Source organism: Camelus dromedarius, chromosome 26, assembly GCF_036321535.1.
Source record: "Camelus dromedarius isolate mCamDro1 chromosome 26, mCamDro1.pat, whole genome shotgun sequence".
Lineage (NCBI taxonomy): Eukaryota > Metazoa > Chordata > Mammalia > Artiodactyla > Camelidae > Camelus > Camelus dromedarius.
In genome coordinates, this window is record NC_087461.1 from 2877847 (window position 1) to 2895572 (window position 17726).

Consider the following 17726-nt stretch of genomic DNA (forward strand, 5'->3'; position numbering starts at 1 on the left):
CACTGTATACAACAAGCCAAGTAGAACAGTGATATTTTTAACAGTATTTCATAGTCAACAAATATATTTACACTAAGGTGAAAAACAAATATATGACCTGAATGTAGAAGATTGTTTTGATTTGTAAACAAAACGCACATTTGCATAGGAAAACCATGAAGGAAAATGTATCAAAATTTTTTTAATGCATAAACACAAGTGATCTTTATTTTCTTCCCTTTCAATTTCCAAATTTTCTCAAATTAGTATGTATTATTTTAATTATCAAGGAAAACAAGTACCATTACTGTGAAGTTTATTATTGCACAAATTTTTTTAAAAAAGAAAGGCAAGCTTTCTGAAAGTTCAGGCACTTCTTTTCATCCCCTCCACCGAGCGCAGAAATCCTCTCCACAGCCCACGGCAGGAGGCACGGTGGAGACTCAGAGTCAGTATTCTTCGGAAAACGGGTACTCAGGGTGACCAGCAGCACTGAAAGAGAAGGAGGGACAGTCACTCATCAACTCTGTCCTGCTGTCAAACAGGAGCTTTCTCTGTGTGCAGTCAGGATGGGCTAAAAACACTAAATTTACAACCATGTCCCTCCTTCTATCCCAACACACGTACACGCAGGCGCCTGGTCCAAGTGCAAACAGCACCTAAATGCCCACCTCCCACATTCAGGTGTAATATTAACTCCACAGTGACAAGTATTTCACTGAGATTAGAGTTTATAGGAGGTGCAAGGTCTATGGCTAAACGTGGGGGTCGGTTCGGCCCCAGGGGAAATCCCTGACCCTGGGTGTTGAGAAGGATCTCAGTTCAGGACTTTGCTGCTCTTTATCACATATTCATTCAACAAATAAATCCTGAGCACCGCCAACAATACCGGGGCCTCCGCTAAGGGACTCTGGTCTATTCAGGAGGGAGCACGTCCACCTGAATGATCGCACCTACGAAATGCGAAGTGCTTTTCTGAATGTCTGGTTTATGAGAACACTGGTTATTCAGGAATTAGTGTTACTGCGGTTTCCCTTTATCCCCATGTTCTCATTTTTCTTTCTAAATTGCTTCTTTCCAAATCAGCTCAGTAGCAAGTGTCTTCTGGCTAATTCCACGTGACAAGAGCTGTGCTGTTGACACAGGATCACAAAAATCAGGAAGTCTAGTCATTCAGAGCCTGACGAGGGAGAACAGAGTCACACGTGGAAGCCTCTGAGTACAGAAAACTCACTCTCCACTTTTTAACCCATTTAAACTGTCTTTTCTCAGAATCATGTTACACCTCTACAAACAGGGAGGAGAGTGTTGAGACCTTTTATTTGAAACCAAATCTTCGTTTTATCATAATATGTATTTCTCTTCTCTCTAAACTCCCTTGCACACTTCTCTCAGTCTGACGAGTCTTCCTTCTCTTCAATCCTGACATCCTCCTGCAGGAATTCAACATGGAATTCCATGTGCGTGAATAAGTCAAAGTCAAGGACATAGCGGTTCCCCAGGGGAAGGTCTCCTGATGGACAAGACAACACTGAAGTAAGTCTTGAATCAAGAAACAGAGGAATGCAGATGACCTCATCTGGGTGTGTGCGGCAGAAGACACAGCAGACGCTGCCTGGAGGGTCAGTGAAGTTCACCATCCATTTGTAATTCAGTTTGGTGAGATCACAAGGAAGAGAAAATGGAGCTGGATGCGGGGAAAATGCCAGTGAGATGTATTTGGAAGAAATGAATGGTGTCTTGAAAAAAGGAAAAACCCATTAAGGAGAAAGCCACCAGACATTTAGGGGAGGGGGTGGCAGCGGGGCTGTAATGTGACCTCACAGCACCACACAGTGGCCTTCAATGGACCGTTACTTCACAAAAAATATTAGTTACACTTTACAATTCTGTTAGGATAAAACAAATGTAATCCTAGCTTGACTCACTATTACACTGTCACTATTAATATAATCATTTTCCAAAGATTTTAAAAAGAATGAAAAATGAAACATTGTCAGAAGTCCCTGAAAGAATAGGGCGCTGTACACACTGTGCCTTCCTCGTCTAATGGTGCATCTCCCCAGTGAAGAAACACACCAGGCTCAGAGATTAGGGGCATAAAAATAGTGAATTCACCATGGTGTCAACTTTGGTCAGTCTGCTTATGCACTTTCCTAGACCCCATTCATGTGTCTCTTGGGTGAGACATTGAATTCCAGGGGAAACCTCTGGTCTCAGTCTACCGGAAGCTCCTGGTTTACTCCTAGACTGGAAATCAGGACTGCCTTCCTGGTTATGGAAGCTTACGTCCTCTGTTGACATGCATGCTACACAAACAGCGTGTGTGAAATATATACAAGTCACTTACAATTGAAAATCGCAATATCGTATATTTCTGTTGAGGCCATCAATTGCTTTCATGTCTTCTGGTGGCAACTCAAAGTCAAAAACCTGGAAAGAAGGGAAGAATCACATTAAACTCCACCCGAGGGAGCTGGCCTCCCCCGGGACCTGGAGGACTTGCACCTGGATGGAGGCAAGAGGAGGGCACAGGGAAGCCATGCCCGGCCTCAGCTTCCATGTGAACTGGCCTGGGACCCCTTCTGCTGAGTTCTCCACCCCTCTTTTCCTGCCCTCTCTCCTTCTCTGCTCCTCTTCACAGAGATTTACAGTTCAGCAAGCCCATATCTTTCTAAGTGAACTCTTGTAACGGAAAAAAAAAAACAAACCTTTTTCCCAACAATGGGACAGTTGGACAATCTGGACAAAACACCTGCACTTGACCACTGGGTTTTCCTTCCCACACCCCAGCGGTGAGACGCAGTGAGTATTGGAAGGAGGAGTCCCCTTGTATAAAAGTCTCTCCAACAACCTGATAACAAACTAACTCATTATCTGTAAATAAATCTACAAAATAGGATTATGTAAATGTCTTCTTGGAGAATGATATGAAGTGTACTTAAAATATTAAAGACATGTAACTAATTAGAAATTCATATCATAATCATGGAAGGGAAATCTGAATTTTGTAAAGAAATCAGTTTCCTTGATAGTGACCTAGTGTTTCAATGCAACATGAATTTAAACATGTATTCTTTTGTGGAAGATGATAAAGTGATGCTCAATCTTACATAAACAAACAGCTGGTCAAGAGCGACCAAGACATCCTTAAAGAAGAAAAAAGTTACCATTTAGTAAAGCAACAAGTATTTCCCACTATTATAAGACGGTGCACAAAAGCAAATCATTTAATAGGAGACAGAGGCCAGATATATATTTATGAACATTTGATATATGACAGAGTTGACAATGTTAATCTGTGGGGAAATATGGACATTTGGATTTTCATTTAATTATATATATATGAATACACACACACACACACACACACACACACACACACATTTTCATGTCATATTACAAAGTCAATTCCAGGTGTAATACAGACCCAAATTTGAATGGAAAGACAAACAGATTCTTTCAGGGTAATATTTCCTTGCCCCTCGAACTGACCTGACCTGACCTGTGACTTGCATTACACAATAAAATTTGCCACAAGCAATGGTCAGTCAGTTCTGATCCTTGACATGAAGAGGATTTTTTCCCACTCACTGCCTTGTGGCCACACCACTGTGCTGAGATGAAGGCCAGGTTGGGGGGCCACAGTCTAGACAACTGTATACGAAAATCTATATGGAGCAGAGTGTAGGCTCCTCTGACAGGAGCCAAATCCACCTCCTGAAGCAGAACTGTCCGGCTGCTCTGCATTTAACTGCAGACACATGAGAGCCACAGCCAAGAGCAGAACAGCTTAGCTCAGCGCAGGCTTATTGTCAAACCACAGGGTCATGAGCTACATAAATGACCTTTGTAATACACCCCATAATTGGGGAGAGTTTGCTGTACAGCTGTGGCTAACGGTAAAATACTGGTCTCCTACACAAAAACCAAAAGATGCAGAAACCTGGCAAAAATGGACAAAGTTTGAGCAATGGCAAAAACTCAAGGAGGTTAAAAGTATGTAAATAGCACTACGGCAGCAATCAAGGAAATGCAGAGTAAGCCGCCATGAACTGCAGGTTGAAGATCACGGCTGTAGCTTCCCTGAGCCCCAAATTGACATGCCGGAAACCTCGCCCCCACGGCGATGATACGAGAACATGGGGCCTCTGAGTGGGGACGCGGGCAGGATGGTGGGGCCCTCACGGGCGAGGCGAAAGCCGTGCCACCTGCCATAAAGGAGGCCTGAGCCAGCTGTGCGGCCCCCTCTCCCGTGCCAGACGCGTCGGCAAGAGCGCGACCTGGGAGAGGGCCCGCGCCCGGCTGCGCAGGCGCCCTGCTCTCAGAATCCAGCCTTTAGATCTGTGAGAATTAAATTTCAGTAGTTTCTAAGACTCCCGAGCTCTGGTATTTTGTTAGAGCAGCCAAAATGCTCTCAGAAAGTCACACAATCCAATTTCCTGACTGGAGAAAGAAGACGTGAGATATCACTTGCACAGGGCAACAGAATAGATTGCAAATGTAATGCTGGAACTGACATCTCTCCCTCATGTCCAATCTCAATTCCACTTCACCGCGCTGCCGCTCCTGCTGCAAGTGCAGGTGGAGAAAACCGTTAGGATTGCCCATAAGGCATCCAGCACAGGGAACAAAGGTAACTCATCTTGGCCCAAAGACGTCTGGAAAGCTGCACACAGAGTGACCGCCGTGGAGGGTATGAGTTAGGAGCCCTGCCCCTCACCCCACGCATCACCTGAATGTTCTCTTTAGTCTCCTTCTCCTTGTAACTCTTGGCCAGAACCACCACCCCGCGCTGCAGCTGGTAGCGAAGGGCAATCAGAGCTGGGCTGCGCTTGTGCTTCTTGGCAATGGCACCAAGAAGTGGGTCGTCCAAGAGAACGGGGAGGCTTTGGTCCACCCTGGAAGGAAATTCAGAAATGCTGAGGAGCTGAGACTGAGCATTGAGTTTGCTAGGGGGCTTCCCAAACACACCAAGTAGGTCCACCTAGACCAGTGCTTCTCAAAAAGTGTCCCTGACCATCAGCATCCATGTCACCTGGGATCTTGGCAGAAATGGGAGTTCCATGGCTGAACCCAAGACACAGGTAATCAGAAACTCAGGGGTGGCACCTAGCCACCTGTGTCACAAATCTCTCAGATCATTTGGATGCATTGGTGAGTTGAGACCAGTGCTTCCAAACCCACAGACTTTTTTCTCTTTTACTTCTGTATGGCTGTTTTCTTCTCTGATCTTAGCCCCAAAATAAGGGCAAGGGCATGAAAGGAGAAATGTGAGGAAAAGACGGGAAATTTTTTTTTTACCTTTTCTCAGGTATTCGTAAAATTGAGTAGCCTCCAAATAAGAATTGTTCATTTATCAGTCTTTACTTATAGTGTGCAATACTCCTATAGATGTTTACAAAAATAGTTCAAATTGTAATTTTTTTCTACCACAATAAACCTGGGAGTTACATAATTTTATCCCAGTTTTAGACATAACGTAAGGGAGGCTGGGAGAGTCTCTTATTAGAAGTGTGTTCTTAGCTAATAAATAAGTAAATCATAACTTAAGCTTATGTCTTTGGTCTCAATTGGGGGATATACATAGTTAACGCAGACACTTGTTACTGATTAGTCTACAACAAATCACGTAACGTGAAAATATTGGCTGGGTGGTAGATGACAAAAGAGAAAAATTCCTTCCCTTCCTTCCTCCTGTCCTCCAAGCCAGTTGAGAGCTATCTTCAGAGCACTGAGTATGGTATGATTAAAAATATTGCATCAAAAATGGAATTTTACAGCATACAGCTGTGTGAGTTGTACCACTGTCCCCAGGACCCAACTACTAGTGCAAATTGTTTTTCAATCTTTTATTGGGGCTATTGGTTCACAACGCACCAAAATGGCATTTGAGCATCTTCTGGAACCAAAGAACTAGAATTCCTACCTTTTGGTAAGAAATGCACATTTTTGTTGGTTAGAATTATTTGCTTTGTAGTTCTCACTAGAACTCCAATCCTTGGAAAGAGGAATAAATTTTTCATTTAACTCAAAAAATTTGAATTTTATGGAAACACTTTGCTTTTTTCATTAGGGTTCATTACCATTTGGGGTCTCTTTGGGATCCCAGAGCACTGTAGGCAACCAGAACAATGTCCTTGGACTTGCAGAAATCCAGCAGTTTGCTCTGGTTGAGATAAGGGTGACATTCCACCTGCAGAATGCCAACACGGACAAGGGTCACATTATGAAATGGTAATATTAACATGACAGAGAAAGGTAAATATTTTTAAATGCTTTAAAAATAAAGCTGTGTAACATAAAATTGGAACTGGAAATGTCAACATCAAGTAATGACTTTTCAAAAATACATTTAAATCTCACCCTTGAAAAAGTTACAAGTAATGACATTCCTGAGAACAAGCAATCTAGGGGCCAGACCTGGATTACTAACCACCATCTTACACCAGCAGGAGACATGCCTCTTTCCAGATCTGGGACAAGAAAAGAACTGTTTGAATCCTGGACATCAAATTGTGCAGAAAGCAAGAATTTGCTCCAAGACTCATGAAAAAACTGTCTGAAGGACTAAAAGAGTCAGTTTGAGGGGGAGTCTGTTGGTGACATTTGGTTTGATTTGAGCGTCAAAGGGAATTATGAGCAAAAGCAATTGTAACACACAGAGTCGGTCAACGTCCAAGAGTCCCTATTGATGAGAGAGGGAGAGAGAGCAAATATATATGCCTCCACTGAAGGTGATTATGACAACAAATCCATCCTCAGACACTGACAGTCAATGGGAAAGAGTTAAGTTTTTACCCTGCTTGTAGGAATAACTGTATCCTAATCTGACTCAATGAGGGGATTTTATTTTTGCAATAAATCGCCAAGTAGGAACATTAAAAAAGAGTGTTTAAAATTGAAAATTAGTTTTTACACATCTCAGTGAAACAAATAATGCCAGTGAAAGTCATTGATGGATCCTCAAACATTAAGTAAAAATTTATGGGAAATCTCACTTCCCCTGATGGCAATTACACTCCAGCAGATGACTAGGTAACTTCAATGGGGAAAATACACATTTCCAAAGGAAAGGTCTGGTCACCACTAACTCTACCACGGGGACAAAGGTACCATCACTCACAGCAGGACAAATGGTCATAGGTGCTTCCCACTGGTTGGCGCTTTGAGGGACACACTATGCAAAAAATACTTCTTGCCAAAATGTTTAATCTTAATGTAGTAAATGTTCAGATCTAACTACTAATTTACGCCAACTGGGAATAGAGAGACAAGTTAATTAACATCTCAAAATAATAATCTGATAAATCTATTCTATTTGTCAAAAACCTGTCTCCACCCCAATGTTCATAACAGCACTATATACAACAGCCAAGATGTGGAAGCAACCTAAATGTCCATTGACAGATGACTGGCTAAAGAAGTTGTGATATATTTATAGAATGGAATACTATACAGTAATAAAAAATGAATAAAATTATGCCATATGCAACAACATGGATGGATGTGGAAATTGTCACTCTAAGTAAAGTAAGCCAGAAAGAAAAGAAAAATACTATATGATATCTCTCATATGTGGAAGCTGATAAAAAAAGAAGAAAGAAAGAAAGAGAAAAAGAAAGGAAGGAAGGAAGGAAAGAAGGAAGGAAGGAAGGAAGAAAAAGGAGGACACTAATGAACTCATCTACAAAACAGAAACAGGCTCCCAGACATAGTAAACAATCTTATGGTTATCAGGGAAAGCAGGTAGGAAGGGATAAATTTGGGAGTCTGAGATTTGCAAATGTTAGCCACTATATATAAAAATAGATGAAAGAACAGATTTCTTGTGTATGGCACATTATCTATATTCAATATCCTGTAATAACCTTTAATGAAAAAGAATATGAAAACAAATACATGTATGTATATGTATAACTGAGATGTTATGCTGGGACCCCAGTAGTTGACACATTGTAACTGCCTACACTTCAATAAAAAAAATTAAAATTAAAAAACTTGTCTGGATTTCGAAGTAAGATTGACTGACCATTCTACCTTAAAAAAGCATGAGAAACATGACTCAAAGTGACATACGAATGACAATCAGATCCTGCTCAACAATATATTACATATATGCGTGTATATTATTATTATGTGTGTATATTCATATGTACATATTGACTATTATAATTGAAAATATTGATTTTATATATAAAATGTTGATTATATATATAATATTGATTATATATAAAATATTTATTTTTTATATATGTATATACATATATATATATATATATATATATAATTCTATAATTTTACCAGCTACATTTTCCATAGAAATCTCCTACTCCTGGACTTCAGGTTGTACTTGAAGACATTATGTTATATCCAAAAGGACACTCACAGAAAGTCAAATAGTACATGACAACAGTTATATGATATTTCTAAATTAGTCAAACTCATAAAATTACAGAGCAGAGTGACGGTTTCCAGGGGCTGGAGGAGGGAGAGACTGGGAGTTGCTAATCGTGGGCTTCCACTCTCAATTACACCCGATGAGCAAACTCTAGAGACCTGCTGGAACGCACTGCCCCTGCAGTCAACAGCACTGCACTGCGCTGCGCCGCGGAGTGTTGTGCACTTAACATTGTCTTCAGCTCTCCCATTAACTTTTCTCTCCACAATAATGTGAAAATACAAAAAATTTTAAAAAAGTAAGAGCACAGAACCAAACAGAGAAAAATGTGTTTAAACAGTTAATTTTATGGTGGAAATCAATGAGAGAAATAGAAAAAAATTGACTAATTCACAAGGTTTGGTCAACCTTCCAATGACTATTCCTGAGTGACTATTTCATCTACTGTTAGCATCACCATAAGCCATTCACTTCATCCCTCTAACCTTGATGACTTGCGTAGCTTCCAGTAAATCTCCCTGGACTGTGCTTCCTGCTGGAGACCCCTCAAAGCAGAGACACCAGGGATAAGGATTCAGGCACACAAGCCCCACACAAAACTGTAACTCCTGTCTCAGCTGATTTCCATCTTTCTTTACTGACTTCCCATTGCTTGCTTTCATGGCCTTCCTTCCTGTACACAATCACTCTCTTCATCTAACTTCTGGTCATCCTCTACAGCTCAGCGAAAAGCCACCTTCCCCCTGACTTCCAGGTACCTATTCTAACCCTCCCTCATCTGCTTTCTCTTCCATAATTTCCTACACACAATTTACCATTAAGGTCTCACCACCATTTACACCAAGACTTTCTCAAACAGACATACCATTATGGGTTCCATTAACAGCCTTCCAGACAGAGGCTCTGCTCTCTAGAACCTTCTTCCCCACAAAGGGAGGAAGAATAGGAGGGGAGCTGAGTAGATACCTGGCTGAGGTGCAGGAAGAAGGTTGTGAGGATCAGAAGGAGAGGAGAGCGAGAGGGCTCACCTGGTTGCAGACAGGCTTGTGCTTGAGCCCTGGCTTGTTCAGGATCTTCTCCAGCTGCTTGTGGTTAAAGTTGGACACACCGATGGACTTGGCCAGTCCCGCGTCCTTACACTTCTCCATGGCCTGGGGAGGAAGGGTGGTGATGAGTCATTTGTCACTGGCTATAGATCAGGAGTAAATGCAGGTAAGATCTGTTAAAATGTTCATCGTCAGAATTTGGACTGATTATCAAGAAGAAAAAAGCAATAAATGAAACAAGGGCAAAGGTCGTGACACAAGAATAAGAATCACAGTCTTCTCCTTAGAAAAGCCAAGACCGTATGTGGAAGGAAGATGTCTATCCTCAGTGTCCCAGATTCTTCTCCTCTGTTCCTCTATAAACACTGTGGCAATGACTTCCCCCACACCAGTGTAGCACGGCAGCCCTTTTAAAGCTCATGAATTGCTGAATCTGATGGTCCACACACCACTCTCACAGGAGGAAGAAGTGAAGATGCCCCCTCTCCTGCCTTCCTCTCCTGTGCTCTCTCCTCCACAGACTCACCTCCCATGTCCTACAGAGATCCACTGTGTCAAACATCATTTTTCCATTTTCATCTTTGGGATAAGCCTCCTCTCCTGGCTGAAAAAGAAGCAATCATTTTAGAGATAATTAATAATTAATAAATAGACACATAATAATTAACAGTTGATTGATTAATTAATTAATAGAGGAAAATAATTTCTCCAAGAGTAACCATGCTGGCAGGCATACCTATCACCAGGACACTAAACCTCCACGAGGCAGGTGTTGCAACATTTGAGGTAGTGCTATTTGCAGAGTGGTTTGCATGTGCAGCCATAAGGAACGTCTTTATGAGACAGGCTTCCTCTATCTCTTGCACGTACTATAAGATGGAATTAATTCAATTCTCCTGCCTGCTAATGGGGACTGTCACTGATGTATGTGAACTTTGTCTGCCCTGTATTCTTTCCTCTTGCAAAATGCCCCTAATTAGCTGAGAATGAAAGTAAGTTATCTTATTTCTGGCATAAAAATTGCAGTATTGACCTAGCCAAGACAACCAGAGTTCCTTTTCCCTCTGAACACTGAGAGTGTGAGGGCACTCACATGAACCAAGCAGGATCAATCCAGGCCGTCCTCAGGTTCATAAGGAATGTGGAGCATCCAGACATGCTCTCAAATGTTAATGACTACGAGCATTGACCTCAACCAAGGCCATATTTGCCACCGATGGAAAATACGGAGATAAAAATTAAGACAGGCAAGAGTAATGCCATGTTAAAGGATAGAGAAAAGGGGACATTTCTGAAGACTACTGCCAGCCCTTAACTCTATCCATGGCTGGACATCCCACTTACATAATTCATTAAGCTATTTTGTGTAGGAGACCTTGCGTAGATTTCCATGACCTAAAATCAAGAGTTCTACATAGCACGGTTGTTAATCACTAAGCGTAGTCTACAAAACTCCATTATGAGACAGCCAACGTTGTAGGCAAGGTCTCTCAAGTCCCTACAAAGACTGATGGCTAAGACCCACCCAGAGAGAACACCACCAAAACTGCTCAACTGGAAAGGGCAAAAGAGGAGATAAACTCATCACAGTCAGCTGGAAGGCAGCTTCAGGGCTCAGCACTGCTGCACCGAATCTGTGTTTATGAAATCCACAGGAGACCCAGGGGTCCTAATCAGGACCCGGTGCTGAACATGCCTGTTTCTATTTCCTTGAGATTTTAAGGCAAAGGTGTGAGATTGTTGGACTCTGTTCTCTTGGGGGCATGGAAAGAATAGTAAGGATTCAAAAAACTCAGTAAAAATGTAATAAAAATTGTTACTTTGGGTATTTGACTCCAGTGAATCATCCTGACATCTATCTGAAAAATCTCCATTCAACCACTTATGCAAGTTACTAGACATTCTGACATAAGAAATAAAACACTTGTCATCACACAAACTGCCAACCTTCATAGCCACGGGAAAGTGAATAATGTAGAGGTCCACATAGTCCAGTTGAAGATTTTTCAGTGACTTTTCCAAGGCTGGTCGCACCAACTCTGGTCGGAGGAAAGTGGCCCAAAGCTGCAGAGGTTAAAGAAAGAAAGCTGGGTTAAGTCAATACTTCGGGGGATTTTGTTTTTCTTCTTTTATCTAATAACTAGACATTTCTACTGTTTAGAAGGTGATTAAAAAAAAACTCCTTTTCTTTTTGAGGTTCTTTTGTGGCTGAACTTACCAATGGAAACTTTATTATTTGCTTGAAGTTAGCATCATTACATGTACTAACAATGGCAGGAAAAGACCCCAGAGATAAAAAGTGTTAGCAAATAATTATCGTGCCCATCATCTGAATTATGTTTGAGAGAGTTTAAAAGCAGTTCACAAGCTTGGGCAAATTCCATCAAACAACCTATCCTCTCAGGAATAGTTATTATCTGTTTGTTTATGTAACAGTGCTTTGAACATATTAGTATGTGCAGAACACAGTTTAAGACATATTGACTAGATCTTGAGTAATAAACAAACTCCCTCCTCTATCCCTCTCTCTTATTGATGGTGCTGAAAACTGAGATTCAGAATGTGAAGAAATTTTAGAAAGTCACCCAGATGATAAGGAAAGGTATAATCTAATCACAGTTCTCTGATTTATTAGCCCATGCTAAACCACACTGCTCCAGTCTAGGTTCAGAGAAGTGAAGTGACTATACCTTTAAAGCTAAAATTTAAACACAGCAGTGATGAGAAAGCAGTCATCACTCCCTTCTCTCTCTCTTTTTTTTTTTTTTTTTTTGGATACTTGGTTTAACATGTAAATATTGGGGTAATAAAAGTTCTACCAATGTGCACAACTCAGCAAACAGCTACTGATCTTATCACGTAATTGTTACTTGTGCACAATCACGGTTCACACATGGGCACACACACCACACACACAGCACCTTTGAGGTGTAGAATATGTCGTCTCTCTTCACAGTGCCGTCTGCAATCTTGCTTCGGATGGCCTGTCCAACCTGCTCTTCGTTTTGGTAGACATACGCACAGTCAATATGGCGGAACCCAGCACCTATAGCGAATTTGGTGGCCTCTAGAGCTTCGCTCTTAGGAACCTACATAAGCAACAAAGGTTGTACTTCAATATCCACACGATTAAGAGATTGCTGAGGCGCAAGCTGTGACCTCCCCAAGGCTCAACTTTTCTTCATGTCTTAGGTTCGTGCTGCAAGTGTGGTGATGAGCCCATAAGAGTCTGCCTGTTCTCTTCTGGTAAGTAATCAAAGGTAGACATCCAGGAACCCTTCCAACACTAGGCAATCACTGTTTGATCACTGGAATCAGAGGTCCCCAAGACCACCCTCATGCTCAGTGATTTGCTGGAAGAACTCAAAACACTCAGCCTGAATTTGTAGTCATGTATATGAATTATACTGAGAGATGTTCCCAAGCAAAATTATTATCCCCAAGAGGGATAAGGTGCAGAGTACAAAGCATCAAGAAACAAGGTGAAAGCTTCGAAGAGTCCTCTACCAGTAGCCACAGAGCGTGCACCAAATTAAAAGGATGTCTACTCAGGGTGTACAAACCAATGTTTTCAAAATGCATCCATTGGGAAATGATACCACACTCAAGCTAGTCAACATAACCAGCACCTCACACAGCTAGCTTTTGGGGTGTGTGGTGAAAACACTTAAGATCCACTCTCTTAGCAACTTTCAAGAGCATAATGATATCACTTATATATGGAATCTAAAAAAAGACAAATGAACTTATTTACAAAAAACAAAAAGGAAAACAAAAAACCATACTCACAGACATAGAAAACAAATCTATGGTTACCAGGGCGGGAAGAGTTGGGAAAGGATAAATTGGGAGCTTAATATTTGCAGGTACAACTACTATATATAAAATAGATAAACAGCAAGTTTATACTGTAGAGCACAGGGAAGTGTATTCAATCTTGTAGAAACCTATAATGAAAAAGAGTATGAAAATGAATATATGTATATCTATGACTGAAGTATTATGCTGTACACCAGAAATTTACACAACATTGTAAACTGACTATACTTCAATAAAAAATTTAAATTAAATTAAAAATTTAAAAAAAAAATTTAAGAATATAATCCATCATCATGAGCTGGAGTCGCCACGCTGCCCATTAGGTCTCCAGAACTTATTGATCTTATATCTGAAGGTTTGTCCTTTTGACCAGTATCTTTCAGTTTTTCCAACCTCTGTCCCCAGCTTCTGGTCACCACTCCTATCCTCTCTGCTTCTATGAGTTCAGTTTTTTTAGATTCCACCCATAACGTCATCATGCAGTATTTTCCCTTCAGAATCTAGCTAATTTCACTTAGCTTAATGTTTTACTGGTTCATGTGTGTGGTTCCAAATGGCAGCATTAACTTCATTGTAAAGGCTGAGTAATATTCCTTTTCTTTTTATGTATTTCAGAGTCCTTTGTTTTTCAAGGAAGTAGATATTTGGAATAACTGCTCTCTGCCGGTTCCAGTCATGCCTTTCCTTCAGTGTACAGCCATTCAGAGACTGACCAAGAAGTAAATACCAGTGAGCTTCAGGGATATCCTGGGTCCTTCCCTCCCCTCAACCCACTCTGCACTACAGAGTAAACAAGTCCTGTCTTCAGTCTCCAAAATGTCTCTGAAGATTTCCTTCTGTTTCATAGACAAGAAAAGTGAGACTCAAAGTTTAAGGAAAAGTACCTCGTCCTACAACTAAATACTCTAGAGACAACAGGGACAGCAGCTTTCCGACTTCTAGCCTGGAGACTTGTACACTTTGCCCACCTTTTGTCCAAGGACTGAAGGCTATATTTTAATAAAATACATTGCAAAACCCAAGAATTGAAGCTTGGCCTGTATGATTGTAGCTGATTCCCTCCAATGATACTACATTTTCCATTAGGACAAGTTCCAGCAGAAACAGACGTGCAAAGCAAACCACGGGTGGACAATTTCTGGCCTGGCACCCAGCAGGCTACCCCACAGCAGAAAAGCAATTCCCTCTCATTAGTTTTCATTCATCTCATCTTCAAGACCTTTTATCTCAGACATTTCTCTGGGTCATGTCTTTCTGGAAGGGGGAAAGATTTCTTGAATTGCTGATACATACTGAGAAACTGCTTCATTGCAATCACACTCAAAGCAAAGCAACTGGCAGTCAGTGTTCATGGCAACTGAGTTTCATCACTTCCATCAAGCTGGGAAAGAAATAGAAACTGTGGAGAGACCCAGAATGATCTGGACTTGACCACAGTTTCAGAACAGGATGCAGAGTGAAGACTGAGTACTTTCTCCTTCGTCGCAAGGAATGGTTCTAGGCTGGTTAGGGGAAGCAAGGGGGCCTCCCAGAGTCACCCAGGAACTCGGTGAATTTACAATCCAGGTTGTTTCCACTCAGGCTACATCTGTTTTAAATCCTCAACCCTAAGATCACTATTGTTACCTCCTCAGGTGCAAAGGTGCCAAATCCCAGCACAGGAATGAAGCGGCCGTCAGTAAGTTCCCGACGCTGATGTTTGGGATCCATTGCCTGTCGCTCCTCTGACTGAGCAGACTGTGATTCCTTCTGCGCTCACAGCTTATAAATAACAGGAAGGTACCACCCCAACTGCACCGTCCAATTGTTAGCAAATATATTGTGGGAGGAGCAGGTTAAAGCAGTAACCATGGAGTGAGAAACATTTGAAGTGAATTAACTTATTTGGTTTGTTATCAGAATAATCTTAAGTACTATCTAATGATAAATTCATCATTAACTTTTTGCAAAATTTTATCTCATCAGTTTAGTAAATAATTTTAAAATTCTGGAGCCATTTACATCACTGTTAATTATTGCACAAGAGTTGCTGAACAGCTGTTGACCAGGTATTAGACTAGAAACTTTCACATACCAGTATTTTTTGTTTTCCTAATTATGAAGCCCAATCCTGGTCAAATATCAACTGAAACAACTATTTTACAGTCCATACACATACACACACACACATACACACACACACAATCACACAATTTAAAGGACGGATTAATGGGCATTTTTCAAAATGTTAACACTTAATAAAGAATTAAAACTTCAACTAAAAATAAATTTGCCTTTTTCCATTTCCCACCAGGAAAATTATTTTGCGTTACAGTCCTGGCACAGGTGAAATCCTGATAATAATATCAAATAGGACATCCTGGGAAACTGCCCGTGGAAGGTTAATTATTACTAGTTTTTGGATATCCTGTGCACTGTGTAACCAGACTGTTAGATTGGATACACATTTTATATAGTTATATAACTTTTAAAGCTATCATGACATAAATGATAAATATTTTATATACTTTATTATCTTGCTCAACATTATTCATTAAAGAAAAAGCTGTAAACCAGTTAAATTGTAACACATTTAGGAGGAGTTAGGAAAATCATGACACACTAATACAAGGGAATGTTGTGAACCAATTAAAATTTAACATATAGAGCCATGTCAGCAAAATGGTGTACTAGAAAATAATGAATTCTCCAATAGAAATGTAAGGGGAAAACCTCAGAAGCTAGCTATAAAACTTTACATGAGCTCTGGAAAACAATCAAACAAAAATCTACAGCAACAAAGTGAACACCCAATTGGGAAAAATTCAGGATCAAAGTGGTAGAAGGTTTCACTGTGTCTGTACTCGCCCTTAGCACTCCCCTTGACTCATGCAGAGCAGTCTCGATGTGTAAGGGCATCGGCCCAGCTCCCTGTCCCTCCTCAAACCAGCAAGATCACAGAAAATCCTAATTGCAATGTTCCAAACCTATCTGGGTCTGCCTGAAGACCGGTGTTTGTTCTGCCCAACTCTAAGCTTAAACTGAAGGGCAGCTGGAATATCTCATTCCAGCTGCAGGGAGACCATACATACACAGCGGCCAGGGACAAGGGGTTAAAGGAGGAGACACAGCCTAGAGCGTGTAAAACTCTGAGCAGAACTGGGGTGTGGATTTGGGGGATATTAAGGGATTCAAAAAGCAGCTATGTATTCAGGGGAATCAAAAAGCCTCACCCAGGCCAGGCAACGTGCAGGCTCAGAAGGGAACTCAGGAGCCCTTCAGCTTTCATGTTGGGCTGATCCCAGGACGAGCAGCTTACCAGGCTAATTATAGAACCGTCATGACGTGGAACAAATCTGCAAAGTGTGGGTAGTCGGCTGCTGCTCTGAGTGCCCAACTATAAACACATAAGCAAAGCATTAAAAAAGGGAAACATGGTCCATTAAAAGACAAAAATAAATTAGCAGAAAAGTTTCCCTAAATAAGAAAAGGCATTGGAATTAGTAGACAAAGAGTTTCAAAACAACTTTCTTACACACGCTGAAGTGATTAAAGGAAAAAAATTGTCAAAGAACTAGAGGAAAACAGGCAATTGATACATGAATATAATGATTACTATCAAATAAGGTATAGAAAATATGCAGCTTAAGGCACAAGAAGGAAAAATGAAAGTATGTGAACAGGCACAAAAGGACTTGTAGGACCACCATTTGAACTCATACACACATCAGAGTCCCATGAGAGAGAGACAATGGGACAGAAGATTATTAACAGAAATAATAACAGACTCCCCAAATTGGATGAAGGACATGAATTAACAAATGTGAGAAACTCAAAGAACTACAGGTAGAATCAACACAAAGATATCCGTATTTACATACATTGTATTCAAACTGATCAAACAAGACAAGTCACCACCTTGGAAGCAGCAAAGGAAACATGACTCATCAGGCAGAAGGGACCCTGGACACGTTATCGGTGCACTCCTCATTAGAAGCATCAGAGGACATAGGGCAGTAGGAGTGTGCATTTGAAATGACAAAAGAAAATAAAATACCCTGTCAATCAAGAATTCTACATCCTGCAAACAGGTCCTTCCAATATGAGGGCATAATTCAGACAATCGTAGATAAACAATACATGAGGAAGTTTATTGTCATTGGAACTGCCTCATGAAAAATGTAAAGAGTTCAAAGGAACAGATGCTAGATAGCAACTCAGAGCCATAAGAAGATATAAAGACCTCTGGTGTGGGTCAGTATAGGAGCAAATATAAAATTACTCATTTCCGCACGTTTGTTTGGTACCTCTAGTTTTCCTCGTCAACAAGATTTAAAAGATAAATGCATAAAATAATCATGGATCTATGCCAATGTGTACACAAAGTATGAATGTGAAATAAATGACATCAATAACATAAACTGGGAAAATGGGGACTGAACTTTACAGTAGCAGAGTTTCTAAGGCATGGCGGTTAAATTGTTATCAACTCAAAAATATTG

General features: G+C 40.8%; 1 protein-coding gene across 2 annotated transcripts; it reads right to left on the bottom strand.

The window, feature by feature from the left end:
- Positions 1–203: 203 nt before the first annotated feature.
- On the bottom strand, positions 204–15016 carry LOC135319378 (dihydrodiol dehydrogenase 3-like). 2 transcript variants are annotated; one of them, XM_064479292.1, is made up of 9 exons: positions 14872–15016; positions 12348–12515; positions 11374–11490; positions 9953–10030; positions 9409–9531; positions 6066–6175; positions 4715–4880; positions 2330–2412; positions 204–471 (listed from the first exon to the last, which is right to left on the bottom strand). In XM_064479292.1, exons 1-9 carry the CDS (start codon positions 14953–14955, stop codon positions 429–431), a joined length of 972 nt encoding a protein of 323 aa, XP_064335362.1. In that variant the 5' UTR covers positions 14956–15016; the 3' UTR covers positions 204–428. The 2 variants fall into 2 exon arrangements, with proteins under 2 accessions (XP_064335362.1, XP_064335363.1); XM_064479293.1 differs by lacking the exon at positions 14872–15016 and adding an exon at positions 13216–13374.
- Positions 15017–17726: the final 2710 nt, after the last annotated feature.

Excerpts from the sequence above, each read along its gene's own strand:
- LOC135319378 (XM_064479292.1), bottom strand. The coding sequence starts at position 14,955 with ATGGATCCCAAACATCAGCGTCGGGAACTTACTGACGGCCGCTTCATT. Across the intron at positions 12,516-14,871 it reads GCACCTTTGCACCTGAGGAG|GTTCCTAAGAGCGAAGCTCT; the intron begins GTAACAATAGTG and ends TTGCTTATGTAG. Across the intron at positions 9,532-9,952 it reads ATCTCTGTAGGACATGGGAG|GCCATGGAGAAGTGTAAGGA; the intron begins GTGAGTCTGTGG and ends CTTCCTCCCCAG.